This window comes from Antechinus flavipes, chromosome 6, assembly GCF_016432865.1.
Source record: "Antechinus flavipes isolate AdamAnt ecotype Samford, QLD, Australia chromosome 6, AdamAnt_v2, whole genome shotgun sequence".
Taxonomy (NCBI): Eukaryota; Metazoa; Chordata; class Mammalia; order Dasyuromorphia; family Dasyuridae; genus Antechinus; species Antechinus flavipes.
This window is the reverse complement of record NC_067403.1, coordinates 256,788,737-256,808,283: the sequence shown is the minus strand read 5'-3', so window position 1 is coordinate 256,808,283 and position 19,547 is coordinate 256,788,737. Positions and strand designations below refer to the sequence as shown.

Below are 19,547 nucleotides of genomic sequence, written 5' to 3'. Positions count from 1 at the left end.
CCAACAGATCCTCCGGGAGCCGGCTGCCTCAGGCGTCTGAGGATCCGCCCTTGGAGGCTCGGAGGCTCCCCCCGCCAGGTCCTCGGGGATCAGGCAGCAGCCGCAGCGATGGAGCAAAGGAAGCGCAGGCAGCCGCCGATGGACAGGACGGCAGACCCGGAGATCCAGAAGGTGTACCAGCAGCTCTTGGAGCCGCTGTCGCTGTTCCCGGAGGAGGGGATACAGCTCCCGACGACCCCCGAGCCGCTGCCCCCGTCTCAGATGAAGAGAGAGGCCCGAGTGGGACGGGACGCCTACTTCATGGAGCAGCTGTCTCCGGGCTCTCTGTGCATGCTGGTGTCGGACCGGCTGTTCCGCGTGGGCATCTCGCACGAAGTGCCCCACGAGGACCGGCAGCGGCTGCTGGACGTGATCCTGGCGGAGCTGCGCTACGGCTGGCAGATGCCGCCTCCCGAGCCGAGCCTCAGCCCGCGGGACCAGCAGACGCTGCGCCAGCGCGTGGAGACGCACGTGGTGCTGGCGTCGGAGCAGCTCTTCGTGCACTACCTGCACCTGCTCATCACCCTGATGAAGCCCCAGATCGAGTCCGTGCTCACCGAGCCCGCCACGCTCACCCGCCTGTCGGCCTACCTGGCCGTGGACTGCTCCCGCTTCCTGACCAGCCCTCAGGTCTACCGCAGCCTCGTGAACGACTTCATAGACCTGCAGGGCCTCCGCCCCTTCCACATGGGGCCCCCCAAGCCCGAGGATTTCCGCAAGCAGGCTCTCTTTCCCCAGCAAACCATCGGCGCCTTCCAGGCCTCCCGGCTCTGCCCGCTGCCCTGGCCGCACAGCACGGGCTTCTCCGACATCCCCTGCGCCGCCCTGAACATGAGCTACTTGATTTCCCTGAGCCGACCGGCATACCTCTCAGTGAGGCCTTGCCCGGACGCTTTAAAGGGGCTGCGCTCCATCCCGGACCTGGACATGAAAAAGTACCTGCGCTGGCTGCCCGCTCAGACCCCCAAGCCCTCCAGGTTTGAGGACGCCTCTGCCCAGAAGATTCGCCCCTCAGAGGCTTTGACCTTGGAGAAAGGCCTGGAGATGGGGACTTTCCTGCAGCTGCACATCCCCAGGAAGTGCTGCTCTTTGCCCAACATGAGAGAAGGTCAGAAGCTTTCAGACGAACTGGGCATATGTTCCTTTCCCCCTCGAACTCTAACCCCGCTGATCCTCGGCCTGAAGACGGGAACGGAGTCCTTCATCGGCACACCTTCGGAGGACCTCAAGCACATGAAGAAAAACCTCATGGTGGAATGGTCCAAGAAACCCCTCCAGAGCTCGGCCCTCCCCCCTCTGCTGGGGGCCTTAACCCGACTCCCCAACGGCCACCTCCGAATGGAAGAGCTGCAGAGAATATTGAAGACTCTCCAAGAAGAAGAAGACTCTGGAAAATGGGACTACAAGCCCATCGTAAAATTCCCAGCCACTGAGCACCCACAGCCAGTCACCGTGGACCTGCGGTGGAAAGATCAGACCATTCTGAAGGCCGCAGCGGCCAGAGTGTCAGATCGGGCCTTCCGGGACAGCTTCTACCTGAAGGAGGAAAACGTTCTCTATAACCACCTGTCTGGCGAACTGGACGGCAAAGCCGTGGAAGAGCTGGACAACATCCTCTTTGCTGGGGCTAGGATCCAGGAGATCTACAAGGAGCTTTTGAGTCGCGTCTCTGCCGACTATCTGGATTTTGATCGGGGGCCCCTTGTGGAGCCCACTTCTGACCAGGACTGGACCAGATATGCGATGTCAGGCTTTCTGAACACGGATCCCAACATGCGAATCATCAACCCTGCCCTGGACGGCATCGGAAAGCACAGATTTCCTTCTTTATCCTACAATAGGTTTGCCCCACTGGGTCCCAGGGGAACCAAGCGGTGGTTCAGAAACAAGTCTTCCTGGCTGCGCTGGTGGAGAACCACCCTGACCACAGATGACTACTTTTTGTATCTGGCTACCCAGGAGTGTGACTTTCTCCATGTGATCTTCCACATGTACCCAGAAGATGAACCTGTGAAGACTCTTGTCACCTCCAAAGACACCCTACAACTCCCACCTGTGCCTCCACTGGGACAGGAGGAGGATGTCGGGGAGTTTGTGCCAGGGTTCTGGGATGCCAACTCGGTCCTGGAGTACGGCCTGGGAGCCGAGAGCAGCAAATCCCTAGGGGACTACAAGGAAGCGAAGCAACTTCAGAGGCGACTCGAGAGGATCTGGGCAATCCTGCAGGTGCCGGACAAGGACCGGCTGGACATGGCCATCAAGTACAGCTCCAATGTCCGGTTGGGGCAGCTCCCTGCCCTGGTGAGCGCCTGGGAGAAGGCCTTGCACCCCATCCAGGAGCGAGAGATCTTGTTAGCACAGCTGGAACGCTTTGAGCAAGAGGCCTCTGACCCCAACCGCTTCTTCCTGAAGGTCGATTATGACCTTTGGCGCTTGCAAGACGAGTCCCAGATTCGCAGCAGCTTATACCAGAGGATTAAAGCAATTGAGACCTTGCTGGCCAAGCTCCTGCGAGATATCCAGGTCACCTTTGGGGACTCGGTGACCTACAAGGGGCGGTGCTATCTGGAAAAGATGAAGAAGGACAAAGTGGAGATGTTGTACTGGCTGCAGCAGGAAAGGCGGGCCAAGAACCTGGTCCGTGTCCAAAGGAGCTCCCGACTGCCTTCCCTTATCCCGAAAATCACAGGAAACCTAGAAAACGGCCTTACTTCCTCTCACACAAGTAACTAAACAGCAAACATTATCCCCTCCCCAGTCCCCGGATGGGTCAGCCGGGTGATAGAATATCTCAGAAATCCAGGCCCACTGGGGTGGGTTAGGAACAAATCTCTTCTAATTGGAGATTTTAGTTGAGTTCATATTTTATTATAATATAGTATAGCTATAGGATGAAAATTGCCGCTCTGCAGGCCCCAGGTTGGCCAGCTTATGTCAATTGATATAGCCGAGCTCTGGTACGTCTGGGTCTGAATGAGTGAGTGAATGAAACGGGATTGGCAGGGAGAACGCTTGAGCATCTCATTCTACTCTAGTTCCGAGGGATGCTTGGTTCGAATCTAGTCGCTGAAGAGTTTAAAGGAATAAGGGTCTCTCTCGGGTCTGGCTTAATCAGCAGTTAGAGAAGGCAGAGGCTGATGGACTGTGGCTTACCCTCCTCCCACACCCACATCTCCAGACTGTTGTTGACAGCTGAAGCCCCCGATGGAGCTGTATTTCTTTCTCTGGGCTTCACCAGGGAACCCAAAGACACACCAATGCCATCGGCCCTTTGCCTGGGACTAGGTTTTGAAAGGGGAGAATCTGGAGAAAGAGAATGTGTGCATTGTCCTGGTTATCAGGGGGCAGGCAGCGTGAAGGTTCCAAGTAGGACGATGGGATGGAAAGGCCAAGACTGTACCTCGCTGGTTTTACAGTTTTGTCCAAAGTATAGATCCTGAAGTTGGTCCTCAAATGCAAAGTCTAGTAGAAGAATCCATTGCGTTTTCTGTGGACTCCACAGGTCTGAGAGAATCTTTCCCAGATCCAGATCCAGATCCCACGGTTCTCCCACTTCTGTCCCGTGGCCGAGTTTAGAGAACATTCTAAGAGACAGGTTATGATACTCACCAAATACACACCTACTAGGGACAGCCACAGGGAATTGGGTTTGTTTGTTTTTTTTTTTAACTAGAAAGAGGAAACAGCCTCCAAATAGTAGGAGTGATGAGGAAAAAGGTTCACTGACCATCTGAGCCGGAATTTGGAAACGGCCAAAGGACTATGTTTTCTCCCTGGCTTCTTTCTCCCAAGCCTGGGATTTCTCTGCTTGAGACATTACTTTGGATATAATCCAGTCTCCCCAGTACAGGCTACCTTGCGATCAGCTTGATTGGGATTCTTAGGAGTAAATGAACAAATGGAAAGATTGAAGTTTTCTTGATTACTTAAAAGATGAAATTATGCAATCTAACAACTCGACAATCTGAGGTTTGATTTTGATATAGTCAAATTTTCAATTTCTGGTCAAAAGTACACGTACAAAGATATACGTGTGTCTTTCCTAAGGAGCAACTTTCTCTATCCATGAAGATTTAAGCCTCCTCTGCCACCGAGTCTCACTTGTTTGGAGGCCCATAGAAGCCCTTCATAGTTTGAGCTAAAAGGGACCTTAGAAGTCATCTAGTCCAAGCCCTCTCTCTGCTCAAGCTTTTCAAGTCCACTTTCCCAGACGGCCTCCCAGATTCACATGGAGATAGAGATGCATGTGCACAAAATGTGTTTATATAGGCATATGTAGAGTCATCTATTCCATATTTGTGTGCTCAGATGCACAGGCACATCGTTATTTCGGGAGAAGCTGGGATTGCTTTAGTGCAGTCATTTAAGAGATGCACTGAAAAGACCTCCTCCTACCTATTGATATCAGTCAAACCTTGGAAAGCTGCCAGTTTTATCCTAGTTTAAATGAAGGGTCAAAATTCAGGGCAGCTAGGTGCCACAATGGGCAGAGCACTGGAAATCCCGAGTTCAAATCCAACCTTAGACATTAGTTGTGTAACTTTGGGTAAGACAATCTAGCCCTCAGTTTCCTCCTCCGTGAAAGGAAGTGGTAACCACTCCAGTATCTTTACAAGAAACTTAGTCACAAAGAATCAAACACAATTGATCCATATCTCAGTTGACACGTTTTATTACAGCCCAGGAGCCAGGATGTGCAAACATAAACTCCCTTCACCAACGCAGATTGCTTCCTCTGCGGCTTTGATTCTTAATGTAAACCCTGCATTGTCTATTTTGCAAATACACAGAGGGAGATCCAGAAGATTCAGGATCACACAGCTCTTCTATCTTGGCTCTCTGTTCAACTCTGTAGCTAATACTCTATCCCCCGTGCCATGTTGTCCGAGCAGAGGGTGGAGGTGACCGGGTGAGGATTATCTCGCCTCTGGCAATTCTGGAAGTAAGTCCCACGGTGGCCACCTCCACAATAGAGGGGAACCCCTCAATGAAAACACTGCTCTTAGAGTCTGAGCTATCCCATTGTCAGGAGAGCCGATAGAAATGCTGCCATACCACCAATACCCTCTAGGGGGTGATCTTTGCTTTGTGTCCTTGCAACCATGAAAATGAAGCGATCCAATATCATCTTCTTAGTTCAGTATTAAATGGTCTTGAACTTACAGCCAATGCAAACTCTGTATGCCATTTGCTCCCGCAATACCACTACTGTATCCCAAAGAGATGATAAAAGGGGAAAGGACCCACATGTAACAAAACGTAGCTCTTTTTGTGGTGGAAAAGACTTGCAAAGTGAGGGGATCCCCATCAATTGGGGAATGGCTGAACAAGCTGTATTTGATTGATTTAATTGATTACTGTGCTATAAAAAATGAGCTGGTTCATTTCAAAAAATCTAGAAAGACTTCCATGAACTGATGCGAGCAGAACCAGGAGAAAATTATACTTGTAATAGCAACCCTATGTGATGATCAACTGTGACAGCTCTTTTCCTTTTTCTCTTTTTAAAATATTTTTCAAAGAGCTTCCGACATTCATCCTTGCAAAACCTTGTGTTCAAATTTTCCCCCCTCTCCATCTCCTCTAGTCAGCAGATAATCCAATATAGATTAAACTTGTGCAAGTCTTCTACACAAATTTCCACATCAGTCATGCTGCGCGTGAAAAATCAGAGCAAAAGACGAGAAAAAAAAACAACCCAAGCAAACAATAAAAAGTGAAAATACTCTATTATTACATTATTACACTATTATGTTCATTCAGTCCCTTTAGTGATCTCTCTTGATACAGAAGGCTCTTTACAAGTCTATTGGAATTGCCTTGAACCAACTCATTGTTGAAAATAGCCAAGTCCATCAGAATCGATCAACAGTCTTTGCTGTTTACAAGGTTTTCTAGGTTCGGCTCACGTCACTTCTAGCATCGGTTCATGTAAAACAGCTCACAATAAAAAGATCCAATTCCATCAACATGACAATTCCAAAGAAATAATGGTCTTCTGTGGTGGTAGATCCCCTTTCCAAATTAATTAATCGAGACATCTTCAGATGGGAGTCATCCCAGCTCCCACAATGTGCTTGTGGAACCTGACCAGCTCCCGGCTTGTCCGGGATTTAAAAGTGTTTTCATTGGACCATGCTTGACCAATGTTGTCTGCTTCCTGTGGGTCAAGTCACTTCCGGCAAGTCTGATTTTTAGAGACCATGTGACTCCATGCAACCCAGGGGTCAAGACCTGGGAACAGGAATCATGTGACTGTCTCAAACTGGGAAAACTTCATCCAATCCCTCCCATTCAGTCTAGATAAATAATTCTATCAACATGACAGTTCCAAAAAAAATAATGGAAAATGCTATCCACCAGTTTCACTTTATTTTGGGAGCTTTTTCTTTTGATCTGTTTCTTCTTTTACAATATGACTGGAAAACATGCTGGCACATATATAACCTATATCAAATTACCATTTTAGGGAAGAGGAGCGGAGAAAAGTTTAGAATTTTGTCATGTTATTTTACAGTAGAGAAAATGTACCTGAAAACCCATTTTTGTTTTTGGGGGTTTTTTTTTGGTCTTGTGTGGGACGGGTGCTAGACCCCTTTTCCCAAATTCATTCAGACATCTTCAGATACAAAGAGAAAGCATTTTAGTCCCTGCAGGGAGAGGTTCAGACATACATCTGGGAGCCATCCCGGCGCCCGCCACGTGCTTGTGGAACCTGACCAGTTCCCGGCTTGTCCGGGATTTAAAAAGCCTTTTCATTGAATGGCCTGTGCTTGACCAATGTCTGCGAGTCTGATTTTTAGAGAGCATGTGACTCCCTGCAATCCAGAGTTCAAGACCTGGAAACAGGGATCATGTGACTGTCTCACTGAGAACTTCATCCAATCATTCGGTCCCATTCAGTCTAGATAAGTAATTCCATCTTTGTGGTAAAATCCTGGATCCAATTCCATCAACATAATGACAGTTCCAAAGAATCATAATGGAAAATGTTCTCCACTTCCAGAAAAAGGACTTATGGAGTCCGAAAACAGAACAAAGCAGACGATTCATTTTTTGTGAACTTTTTCTTTTGATCTGTTTCTTTCACAACATGACTAATAGGGAAACATGACCGATAGGGAAACATTTTACATGCAAGCATGTAAAGAGAAGGAATTTGAGTTTTTTAAATGTTTAAAATTGTCTTTACATGGAGAATATTTTACAATAATAGACAAAATGTATCTGAAAAGTTTTGTTTTGCTTTTTTTATTTTATTTTATTTTTTTTTGGTCTAGATGACTAATTCCATCTTTGTGGCGAAATCCTGGTTCAAAAACTTCCTCCACCAGAACATCGCAACAATTTGCAGGTCACTCCCAGGCTTAGAAGCTGCCTGGGACAGGAATTAATTGTCTTAATTTGTGACTTTGGGGAAGTCCAGAGCTTCCCCATTCTCAGAAGGACTTACCATTTCAGGGCATTTCCTGGCTCGATATCAGGGCCAAAGAATCAACTATTTGGAAATGGAAGAGGCGGGTCCAAGTCCTCCTTTGAGGGTCACGTCCCCAGTGGGGGCTCCAGCATCCTCTCCATTGCCCCATGTTGGGATGGGAGTGATACTATAGTCACCCAGTCTGACTCCCTCCTTTTAAACATAATAATTAAGTCCACACAGATAATTGACATCTATAAACACGGCTAGCAGATGGCAGGGAGAGATTGGCTCTGCGTTCTGGCCTGCCCCTGAGCAGAGGAAGCGCCTAGAGCTGGGCCTTCACTGTAATACCGGAGCTGGGGCCAGGGGTGCGTAGAGCTCAGGAACCCTCCAAGTTGGGGTGCCCTTCTGGGGTCTAACGGATGACAGACTCTGAAAAAGCTCCCTTTGTTGTTTTAAAGGGAGGGTGAGCTTAAGCTCCCTCTCCAAGGCTGCCTCCATAAAGGCCCACCACAACTCATAAACATGAACGAACCCATTTATCGGAGCAGAACCAGCCAGTAGAAATCAGAGGTTACAGAGATGAGAGTCCCGAGAATCCATAAGAAGGAGGAAGAAGGGGTAGCTAGATGGCCCTGTGGATAGAGCACCAGCTCTGAAGTCAGGAAGATCCGAGTTCAAATCTAGCCTCAGACACTTAATACTTAAGGCTGTGTGACTCTGGGTAAGTCACTTAACCAATTGTCTCAGCAATGGAAGGAGATGAGACTCACCCAGAGAATGGTCAGTTAGACCCCAAAAACAAACTCTCAGAGGAAAATTCCAGTCGAGGTGTTTGTCAGTAAAGAGTGCAAAGTAAAAACTGCAAAACAAGATTAAAAAGCCCCAGCACAGAGAGCCCCCCTTTTCTCCCTATTTGGGAGTCCGGGCTACCATTCTAATCACAGAAATCTATCCCCAAAATAAAAGAGCAAATTGCTTTTAAAGGAGGTACTTAAATGCTATTTAAGAGGTGCTGGGAACCAGGAGGGGACTTTTTTAGCTCCAACTTTTTTAGCAATAGCCCTACTTATTATAAAGTTACGGGAGTGTCTTGACTCAGTTGTCTTCAGAAAACCTCTAGAATTACCCAAGTCTGGGGACATAACGGGGTTCGCTTCTCCCTCAGGCCTGCCATTAGGAGTCCCTGTCAGGGCTGCGCACAAGCCCCCCACAAGCACCCATCCCCAAGCGGGTCTGGAAGCACCTTCGCAGGCCCCTGGTGCCTTTCCGGAGCGGCCCCCACCCCCCACTCTGTTCTCACCCACCCGCCCTGCGGTTTCTGCCGCTGATGGGACAAAGCTCCTTTCTGATGGAGGAGGCCTTCAGCAGGGAGTAAGCAGGGGAAATGATCCCGAGCCCAGCAGGGAGAAGGCTCTTATATCCGTCAGTGTAGCCCAGGGTCCCACCCTCTGGGAGGTGGTGCACTCCGAAATCCAGCTTTGACATAAACTGAGACCCACCCCCTGCAGAGGTCTGGAGGGGCCTCGCTTTGGCCATGTCAGAAATCCACAGGTTACATTTTCCCTATAAAATGTACTTATTGGGGTTGGGGGTGGGGAGGGGCAGCTAGGTGATAGAGTGGGAACACCAGCCCTGAAGTCAGGAGGACCTGAGTTCAAATCTAGCCTCAGACGCTTAACACTTCCTGGTTGTGTGACCCTGGGCAAGTCACTTAACCCCAGTTACCTCAGCAAAAAAAAAAAAGAAAAAGAAAAAGAAAAAAAAAGAACGAAAGAAAGAAAAGAAAAAAGAAAAAAAATGTACGTATGGGCCATCCCCTGACTGCTGCCCATTGATAGGATCTGCGATGTGGGGGTGGGCCCCAGATAGCGGCAGGCACCCAAAGTTGGGGTTCAGTCGTGTGAAGAATTCCCAGTGGCCATTCTCTTTAGCAAAAGGTAGATTTATTTAGGGAAGAGATTACCGACAAAATGAAAGGACACACAGACACCAGGGAGGGTAAATGTGAAATAGAGAGGGAGAGTGTAGGAAAGCCAAGCTCCTCAGGGAGCTCCCATGAGAGGGGGCACCAAGGCTAAATCCTGAAAGGGACTCGGTGCCCTATAAGGAGAAGTGGGGCTGGGAAGCCTAGTGGAGTTAGGGTGAAATATCTCAGGCAATAAAATTCAAGACGGCCATAGTAATTCATCATTTAGAAATAATTTCTTGGTAACTGGCCTAGATGGTGGGCATGGCCAGCACGGACCTCCAGTAGGGTTCTGGCATGGTTCCGTGCCCAACTGAAGTGGGGACAGCCTTAGAAGCATTCTCGTTCACCCTTGCTGGCACCTTTGACATTAAATAGTAACTGGACTTTACTGGAAGAAAGATACAAAGGCAGATGTTTTAACATAGATAGGGATCAGGGTTAGGCTTGGGAGCATAGTTGATCTGGCACTTTGAAGTGCAAAAGAAGTCCCCTAATCTAGCTGAGCAGACCCTTCACTGGGCCCTTTAAGCTAAGACTGAGGGAGGGGAGGGGAAGGCCAGTCCTTTGTCCATTTCAAGGGGAGACACCACGAGGCAAGGAGGAAGGGAAAGGGGAAGACACCACAAGGAGGGGGGGGGCCTCCCAAAGGAAGGCAGCAGCCGTAGATTGGCCTGTGGGGAAATTTAGCCTCAGGCTTTTGATAAAACTTGGATTTCTGACTGGATTACCTGGAGACATGGGACCAGGCCCTAAACTGATCTCCCTTTTCAGAGCCTTCTTCCAAAGGGATTAACGTTTGTCCCTTCTTCTGCCCGCCACACCTGCGTCCAACACCTTACCATCCTCTGGCGGCCACATTGAAGCGGGGTGTGGTCCCTTTAAGAAACTATTTCCAATGGCTAAATAAATTGTGGTATGTGAATGTTATGGAATATTATTGTTCTGTAAGAAATGACCAGCAGGAGGATTTCAGAGAGGCCGGGAGACTGACAGGAACTTGTTGAGGTCTAGCTTTGGGGAAACTAAATGAAATTAGGGTTAAGGTCTAGTGGCAGGTTTGGGGTACAGATTCGGCGCAAGGGGGTCTAGGAGGGGCGCGAGTTCCCAATAAAAACATTTATTGGCCCGAAAGCTAGATTGATAAAAGAGGTTTATTATTGGGTGAGCAAAGTTAAAGTATAGGCGAAGGTAGAGATAAGGAGGGCACGGGCAGAGGGTGGACAGAGGGTCCTCACATGGCAGCCATGTTTGGAATCTCTGTAAAGAGGAGTTCCCAGCGTGGCCTTTTTATAATAGGAGACTTAGCTCGAGGGGCTTTCAGGTGTAGCCCTAAAGTTGACTCAGATCCGGGTGGAGCTGGGACAGGATCTTCTATTGGAATTCAAAGGCACCGGGATTTGTGAATTAAAGGGCAATTTACATTATTAACTAGGAGAGGCTGGGAATCTAGAAAGGAATCTTTCCCGCATCAGAATGAACTGAACCAGCTACGCCCAGTGAAAGAACTCTGGGAGATGACGATGAACCACTCCATAGAATTCCCAATCCCTCTGTTTTGTCCGCCTGCATCTTTTATTTCCTTCACAGGCTAATCGTAAACTACTTCAGAGTCTGATTTTTTCTGTGCAGCAAAATAAGGGTTTGGACATGTATGTTTATATTGTATTTAACTTATATGTTAACATATTTAACATATTTAACATGTATCATTCAACCTGCCATCTGGGGGAGGGGGCGGGGGGAAGGAGGGGAAAAGTCAGAACAAAAGGTTTGGCCATTGTCAATGCTGTAAAATTACCCATGCACATAACTGGTAAAAAGCTATAACAACAACAACAAAAAAAGTATTTCCTATTGCTCTGTGATCCCTTTCAGAATCGCAGCCATTCCTGGGAAGGCATATCCTCCCTAGACAGGATGCCAGGGCCTTTGATTCAATTAAAATTCCTAGTCAAAAAGCGACCTTTTGAGGTGTTAATTCCAATAGGAGATGGGGCTGTCCCAGCCCCTCCCCCTATCTCTCGGGCTGTCCCAGTCCCCACCAAGACACCCAGTATAACAGCTTCCATCAGCGCAGGACTTTGCAGATGGACCTCGGTGGCTCACGCAGCTGCCAGGACCTTCTGTCCACTGAGAACTGCATCCTCTCAGCGCAAAACTCCATTTCCCATAGACCCCCGCTCTAGAGGTCAGTCTCTGGGTCAATTGATTTCTCTCCAACAATAAACTTTCATTCTGCAACTAATATTCGGGAATGAGGGAATTCCTTCACTCCTGAACCCGCGGCCGATCCAAAGGGGCTTCCTAACAACTCTTCCAGGCACCAGGCAAACCGCACACACGGGCCCTTGGGACAGAAAGAGGGCAAAAGCCCTGCACTGGCTGCCCCCTCTAGCCCCCAGACCCCGAGGCGGCCCTGCCCGGAGCGCTGCCCCTCGGAGGCTTTGGGCTTGGAGTCCTGCCGAACGGAGGCAAGGTTTAGTTACATCCTTGCCCGAATGGGGCCCCCAGAGGCAGCCTCTGACCCAGAAGCACAAGTCCGCCCGGATTCCCCGCTGACGGACAACAGGAGTCTCCACCTCGGCTTACAAGCGGGTCCCCGCCCCAGGGAGCCTGGGTTCTAGGAGGGGAAAACAAACTCCGCCCTAGATTATTCTTCGATGTCCTTGGGGGGAGAGGGGGTTAGTTTTCTAGTTTATTTCTTTTCTCATAACTGTGGAAACCAAAATGTCCGTCCGTTTCTCGCAGTTCGTTTCGTCCCCGACAAGCCAGTGAGCAGCAGGACGTCCCGGGCGATGCGCCGGACACGGGGCTTACGGAGAAAGGCAAACACGGCCCCTGACCTCAGGAGGTCGGAGCCGAATGGGGGAGGGGGCACAACTAGGTCCAAAGGCACCCAGGGTAAATCGGAGGTAACGGAGGTGAAGGTTAGAAACGGCCCTTTCAGGCTCGGGCCGCAGCGACAGCGACCACACTCGGATGCCTTATTGGATCACACCGGCCACTCATATAAACCCTGCAAAGGCCAGCCTTATCCCCATTTTGCAGGTACGGAAAATGAGGCACGGAGAGGGTGATTTACTTAGGATCACGCGGCTTGTAAGCGTCTGAGGTAGGATTTGCACTCGGGGCCAGCGCGAAGCAACCACTCTCTCTGAGGCGCTTTTCCTTTCTAAGAACGTACCGGCTCGCACGGCTACAGATGGAATGACCACAGGCCGGGACGCTAACCCCCGGGGTTCTATCTTTAACCAAGGAAGAAAGGAGGGGGGAGGGAGGCGGGGGTCCGGGGCTCCGGGGCAGCCCGGCAGTCCCGCCCCGCCCCACGTGCGCCTGTAAACAGGCAAAGGCGCAGGCGCGGCGCGACCTCCACGCCCATTGGCCGGCGGAGTTCCCGCCCCTCCTCACTAGTGGCTGCGCCGGTCCTCCGGAGCAGTCGAGAGCTGAGTTCGGCGGCTGCCTGAGATTCGGAGCCTGACCCGCGTCCGGTCATGGAGGTCTGGCGGCTGCTCCTCCCGATACTATTGTCTCTGCTCCGGGGCGGGGAGGGCTGGCGCCTTCCGCCGGCGTCAGACCCCGCGCTGGAAGCCCCGGCTCGGTTTGCGATGGAGGTTTACAACCGAGGCCGCGATCTGGGGGCTGCGGCTGAACTGCTGAGCGTTCGGGGGCGGAGCCTAAAGGTGAGGGGCGTGACCTGAAAATGGGGCGGAGCCTTGTGTAAAAGGCAGAAATGAGGGGGTATGTGGCTCCGAGGCGGGGCCTGAGAGGGATGGGTGGAGCCTGAAGTTGAGGGACAGGACACCCTTCGAGTATTGTCTTTCAGGGGCAGGACCTTGAGTAAGAGGAGACAAGGGGGATTTAGCTTCAGGGGCGGAGCCTGAGGGATGGGGGTGGAGTCGGATTCTGGGGGTGGAGCCTGTAGGTGCCGATTATCCCGATGGGTCCCCAGAGATCTTGCCCCCCTACCTGGAGGGGCTACCTCTATAAAAGCGAGGTCACTAAACTGCACCCAAGGATCCCCGGGAACCACCTGTTGACCTAGTTTTAAAACATAATATTCCCGGTTGGATCCCATTTTAATTTATTTTGTTCTCTTCCCGGTTAGATTTTCCCCCACTTTGGCAGCACTGCCCCCCACATTCTGCCCCCTGTGTAGCACGTTTGATGCCCCTGGACCCCAAAGTGGGGGGAGGGGCCCTCAGCATCTGGATTGCCTCAAGGCCTGGCATCTGCATCTGCTGGGCGAGGGCCAGGGAGGGCGGGCGGGCGGAGGGCGGCCCCGGGTTCCCATCCCCCTTCTGACCCTGCCTCCCCTTTGCTCAGATGGCCCAGGGGGCGCTGTACTCCCTAGAAGTGACGCTGCAGGAGCCGCCGTGCAGCCCCCCCACGGCCTGCAAGGATGCCCGGGCTTCGGGGACCCTGGTAAGCACCGCGGCCTTAAAGCTCCGAGCCTGCCCTGGGTCCGCCCCAACACGTCCACAGGGGCTGACTCAGCTGGGGAGTCAGTGTCACGAGGCAGCAGCCGTCCCCCCCATGAACGAGTCCACCCTGAGTCACTCCCAGGAGCCCGCCTACGGGTGGGGGTGGGGCCGTTTCTCCCTGAGCGTCTGGGTCCCAGGGCATCCCGGGCTCTGGGTTTGGGCCCCGCCCCTCTCCTTTCCGTCCCGCAGACCCCGATTAAGCACTGCTGTGCGGGAGGGCGCTGGAGCAGAGCCTGCCCCCTGGGGTTCCCGTCTCCTGGGAGGGCGGCCCCAGCTTGAGGGAACCGGCCCCTCCCTCCAGGGTTGGTGTGGGGACCCTGGGAAGGGCAGCTGGGGGTTCCAGCTTCCAAGCGCCAGCTGCTTGCCCTCTGGGAGCCTCTCCACGCCCCCCACCCGGGCTTGCTCTAGAGCAATGATGGCCAACATTTATGGAGCGCTTGCTGTGTGCCGGGCACTATGCTAAGCAGCTTACCGTTCTCATTTGTCTCTCACGACAATCCTGGGAGGGAGCTGCTATTATTATTCCCATTTTACAGATGAGAAAACTGAGGCAGAAAGGGCTAAGTGACCTGCCCAGGATCACACAGCTAGGAAGTGTCTGAGGCGAAATTTGAACTCAGGTCTTCCTGACATCAGGCCTGGTGCTCTTTTAACCAGTGTCATCAAGTAGTGAGCATTTATTAAGCACCTACTATGTGCCAGGAACTATACTAGGCAATGGGATAAAAGACAAAAATGAGACTGTCCCTGTCCTAAAGGAGATGATGATGATGGTGGGTCAGTGGTACAAAGGAGAAGCCCGGTCAAAGGGCCCTCTGTGCCAGAAGGATCACGGGATCCCAGATTCGGACCTGGGAGGGGCCTTTGAGACCCTCCAGCCTAACCCTTACACGTCCAGCCCCGACTTACACGTGGCCCACAGAATCTCAGAGCAGGGGCCTTGCTTAGGGTCCCTGGGAGGAAGCATCTGAAGCAGGGTCCGGGAAGCCCCGCCCTGCCCGCTCCCCCTCCCCCACCCCAACACCGGCTTCTTCCTCCGCCTCAGCTTTGTCACTTCGAAGTCCTGGACCAGACGTGGGCCAAGCAGACGCTGCTGAAGCAAGACTGTGGCCGGCCGGGTGAGTGGAGAGAGTCCGGGCCAGAGGGTGCACTGCGCGGGGCGGGGGCTCGTGGGAGGGGGCTGGGCCCGGGCTCTCCTCAACGGCCGCCTTTGCTTCCATTCCTGCTAGGGGACCAGCGTCTGTCCTGGACTTCTGACCGCCAGGCTCCCGCCCCCACATCGCAGGTGAGAAGCCAGAGCAGTCCCAGTGTGGGCCGGCTCCCCCCGTTTCTGGGCTGGCGGGGGCCGGGTTCTCCCTGTGTCTGGGCTGGCGGGAGTCGAGCTCTCCCTGTGTCTGGGCTGGTGCGGGCTGAGCTCCCCCCGTTTTTGGGCCGGCTGGGGCCGGGCTCCCCCCATCTCTGGGCTGGCGGGAGCCAAGCTCTCCCCGTGTCTGGGCCAGCGGGGGCCGGGCTCCCCCCGTTTTTGGGCTGGCGGGGGCCGGGTTCTCTCTGTGTCTGGGCTCTCCCTGTGCCCGAGCCAGTGTGGGCAGCCCCTCCTTCTGTTTCAGGGGGACTCGGTGCAGCTGATCTCGCTCTTCAAGGACTTCCTGACCACCTACAACAAGAGTTACGCCAACGCCACAGGTGGGGGCTCCGAGGGGGCCGTCCCGGGGGCCTCGTGCCCGTCTCTGCCCCTGCCCCCTCACACGCAGCTCGACCCGGGCGATGTGTCTGGCCCTCCCTCCCTCAGCAAGCTTGCACCGCCCCCCGTGGGGTTTTGCAGGAGAAAGGGGAGAGAACGGGCACTTATCGAGCGCCGCCTCTGTGCCAAGGACGTTACAAACGATCTCATTGGATGGGTCCAACCCTTCCCCTCCCCCAGCTTTCCATCCTGCCTTCCCTCAGTAGCTTTACGCAGGTGTCCTCTGTGCCTCCTTCCTCCCACTGTTTCTCCCGGGTCCACCTCCTCCAGGGGGCCCGCCCTGCTCTCCCCCCACCCCCTGGCAGCTGTTTCACTGTCTCTGCGCTTTCTCCTCCTGTGGAAGGTCCTGCAGGACAGGGACCTTCACTCTGGGCTGTGTAGCCACAGTGAGTAACACTGGCGCAGAGCGGTCAGCTAGTCAGCAAGCACTTATTAAGCGCTTCCTGTGTGCCAGGACCCGTGCGAGGGGCAGCTTCCAGGATGTACAGATAAATGGCGTGTCAGTGAGCGGGGGAGCAGGGGCCGGGGCCCGGGGGGACCCTCCACAGATGAAGCCGGGGGGGCCGGAAGAGGGTTACCCAGATCACACGGGCACCGCGTGCAGCCTACACCTGGCACACAGAAGGTGCTTCATAAACGCTCGTTCCCTTCCCCAAGCCCTCGCTGGGTAATTGCGACCCTTATGGAGAACCCACCAGCTGCAGAGCACAGTGCCGACCCCGGGCAGCCGCCCTCCTGGAGAGCCTCCCCTTCCGGCCCTCGCTCAGGGGGGGAGACGAGGGGACAGGCCGGGGGGCCCCAGGGGCTCGGAGGCCCGTCCCGTGCTTTTTCCCGCGTGGTGAGCCCCTCCTCGTCCGCAGAGACGCAGAGGCGCCTGGGGATCTTTGCCCGCAACCTGGAGCTGGCCCGCAAGGTGCAGGAGCTGGACCGAGGCTCCGCCGAGTACGGAGTCACCAAGTTCAGTGACCTCACAGGTGCGGGGGTCGCGGGGGCAGGGGTCGCGGGTCGCCTTGGTGTGGGTACTGCTGAGGGTCTCCCCTGCCCGGCCTCCTCCCCACCTGGGCGCCCATTTCCTTCCCGCAGAGGAGGAGTTTCGGACTTCGTATCTGAACCCCCTGCTGAGCAGCCTTCCGGGCCGGGCCCTGAGGCGGGGTCCTGCTGCGCGGGGCCCGGCCCCGGCCTCCTGGGACTGGAGAGACCACGGGGCTGTCACGGGCGTCAAGAATCAGGTGGGTGCTCGGCCGCGGGGAGCCCACGGGGGGGGAGGGGCCTCTGAGGCAACGCCCGTTCCTCCTTCTCTCCCCAGGGCGCCTGTGGCTCCTGCTGGGCCTTCTCCGTCACCGGCAACGTGGAGGGGCAGTGGTTCCTGCGCCGAGGGGCCCTGCTGGAGCTCTCCGAGCAGGGTAGGGACGGCTCCGGCTCCAGACTTTCCTGGCCCTGCCCCGACCCTCGGGCCCTCAGACCCTTCCCTGATCTCTCCTTGCAGAGCTGGTGGACTGCGACACTCTGGACCAAGCCTGTGGCGGAGGCCTGCCCTCCAACGCCTACACGGCCATCGAGAAGCTCGGTAGGGGGAGGGGGGCCCACGGGGGGGGGGGGGGCCGCAGGGGGCGCAGAGGGCGCCGGCTCTGCTCTCCCGGCCCTCCCCGTTCTCCCCGGTGAGGGGTCTCCCCGCCTGCCTCCCCAGGTGGCCTGGAGACCGAGAAGGATTACAGCTACGAGGGGCGCAAGGAGCGCTGCAGCTTTTCTCCCGACAAGGCCAGGGTCTACATCAACAGCTCCGTGGATCTGAGCCGCGATGAAGAAGGTGGCGGGGGAAGCGGGAAGGGGAAGGGTCCTGGGCCATCCCAGCTGCCTGGGGCCGCCCCGTGAGAGTCACCTTGTTTATTTCTTGCCCCAGAGCTTGCCGCCTGGCTGGCGGAGAACGGCCCCGTCTCCATCGCTCTCAATGCCTTCGCCATGCAGGTGAGAGTACTCCGGCCTTCCCCCCTCACCCCGCAGACCCCCCAGGCCCTCAGCTCTTCCCCCTCAGACCCCTCATGCCCTCTGCCCTCCCCCACAGACCCCTCCAGGCCCTCTGCCCTCCCCCTCAGACCCCTCATGCCCTCTGCCCTCCCCCACAGACCCCTCATGCCCTCTGCCCTCCCCCACAGACCCCCCAGGCCTTCAGCTCTTCCCCCTCAGACCCCTCATGCCCTCTGCCCTCCCTCACAGACCTCCCAGGCCCTCTGCCCTCCCCCACAGACCCCTCCAGGCCCTCCACCCTCCCCCAGGCTCCATCTTCCTTCTGTCTCCCCAGTTCTACCGCCGGGGAGTCTCCCACCCGTTCCGGCCCCTCTGCAGCCCCTGGTTCATTGACCACGCTGTGTTGCTTGTGGGCTACGGCCACCGTAAGTCACCCGATGACTTCTGGGCAGTGGGGGGCGGGGCAGGGTGGGGGTGAGGGATAACTTGGCCCTGTCCCCGTCCTTCCCATCAGCCTCAGTCCCTGAGCCTCAGGCTGTTTCTCAAGCCTCCATGTCTGGAGGGCAGCTGTGCCAGCCCCCTGCATGTAACCTCACGGGGCTCCTGGGCCATGGCCGGGCTCCCTCAGGCCCCTCTGAGCCTCCCTGGCTTCTCTTCGCAGGCTCCGGCATCCCCTTCTGGGCCATCAAGAACAGCTGGGGCCCCGACTGGGGCGAGGAGGTAAGTAGTAGCTGCCCCCGCCCCCCAGCTGCTCCCCTGTCCAGTCCCTTCCATTCCCTCACCAAGCTTTGTCCCCCCCTTCTTTCCTTCCAGGGTTATTATTATTTATACCGAGGGGCCCGGGCCTGTGGGGTGAATGCCATGGCCAGCTCTGCCATCGTGGACTAGAGAGCCCGCTCCGGCCCGGAACTGGTAAAAGCAGCATCCCCTGCGGGCAGGGCAGCATCTCGGCAGCTGCCTGGCCTGGCTCCTGACCTCCGACCCCTAGACTAGCCTTGGCCTGGCTCCTGACCTCCGACCCCTAGATTAGCCTTGGCCTGGCTCCTGACCTCCAACCCCTAGATTAGCCTTGGCCTGACTCCTGACCTCTGATCTCTAGTTAGCCTTGGCCTGCCCTGGCTCCTGACTGCCAACCCCTGAAGACTAGCCTTGGCCACATGCACCCCTGGCACTGTGGGCACTCTCAGCCCTGGCAAGGCTGTCCCCATTCCCTGCCCAGACCTGCGTGAGGTGTGGGGGAGGCAGGCAAGGTGTGGGAGCTCAGCACCAGCCAAGAGCAGCTGGGGGTCCAGCTGGAGCAGAAAGGATGGGGTCCCCTCAAGTGAAGCAGGACCTCAAGCCCGGCTACTGCAGGCCCTTCCCGAACCTCAGTTTCCCTGACTGGATGATGGTGTGAATTCTCCTTCCCCCGGCGGCACGGTTCGGGCTGGCACCGGGGCCCCTCCAGCACCAATAAAGACAGTTCCCTCTCTGTGTTTGGGTGCAGCGGCTCCTCTGCAGGGCACACAGTCAGACCGGTGCAGCAGCTCGGAGGGGAGCTCGCCTCAGCTTGGGTCTGGGGCCCTGTCATTCGTTCCTACTCCGCGGTCAGCCGGAGGCCTGCCCGCGCCACTCCCCTCCTCCCCGACCCCCAGTGGCTCCCTACTGCTCCCAGCTCCCAGACCAGAGCGACTCCCTCCCAGCTTGGGCAGCGGCTTCTCCCTAGGCCTCTCCTGATCTCAGTCCCCTCCCCTCCGGCCCGTGGGACATTTTGCCTCCCTAATAGGGTCGGCTCCCTGAGGCAGGGGCCATTTGCATGCAGCCCTGTGCTAGCACTGAGACTGACACACAGGTGCTTAATGGATGGCTGATGGCCTCCCCCCCCCCCAGGGTTGCTGGCCCCAGGTCTCATCCCCGGCCCCTCAGAAGCCATGCCCCGCCAAGGCCAGA

At 55.0% G+C, this 19,547-nt stretch overlaps 2 protein-coding genes across 2 annotated transcripts; both read left to right on the top strand.

Moving 5' to 3' along the window:
- Window positions 1-108: 108 nt before the first annotated feature.
- On the top strand, window positions 109-3,947 carry CCDC87 (coiled-coil domain containing 87). Its single transcript, XM_051964953.1, has one exon. It carries the CDS (start codon window positions 109-111, stop codon window positions 2,770-2,772), a length of 2,664 nt encoding a protein of 887 aa, XP_051820913.1. The 3' UTR covers window positions 2,773-3,947.
- An 8,890-nt stretch (window positions 3,948-12,837) lies between these two features.
- Window positions 12,838-19,091, top strand: CTSF (cathepsin F). Its single transcript, XM_051964961.1, has 14 exons — window positions 12,838-13,111; window positions 13,755-13,853; window positions 14,958-15,030; window positions 15,142-15,197; window positions 15,520-15,595; window positions 16,514-16,627; window positions 16,737-16,882; window positions 16,960-17,056; window positions 17,140-17,220; window positions 17,341-17,460; window positions 17,554-17,618; window positions 17,953-18,043; window positions 18,280-18,338; window positions 18,432-19,091. Exons 1-14 carry the CDS (start codon window positions 12,923-12,925, stop codon window positions 18,504-18,506), a joined length of 1,341 nt encoding a protein of 446 aa, XP_051820921.1. The 5' UTR covers window positions 12,838-12,922; the 3' UTR covers window positions 18,507-19,091.
- The last annotated feature ends 456 nt before the right edge of the window (window positions 19,092-19,547 follow it).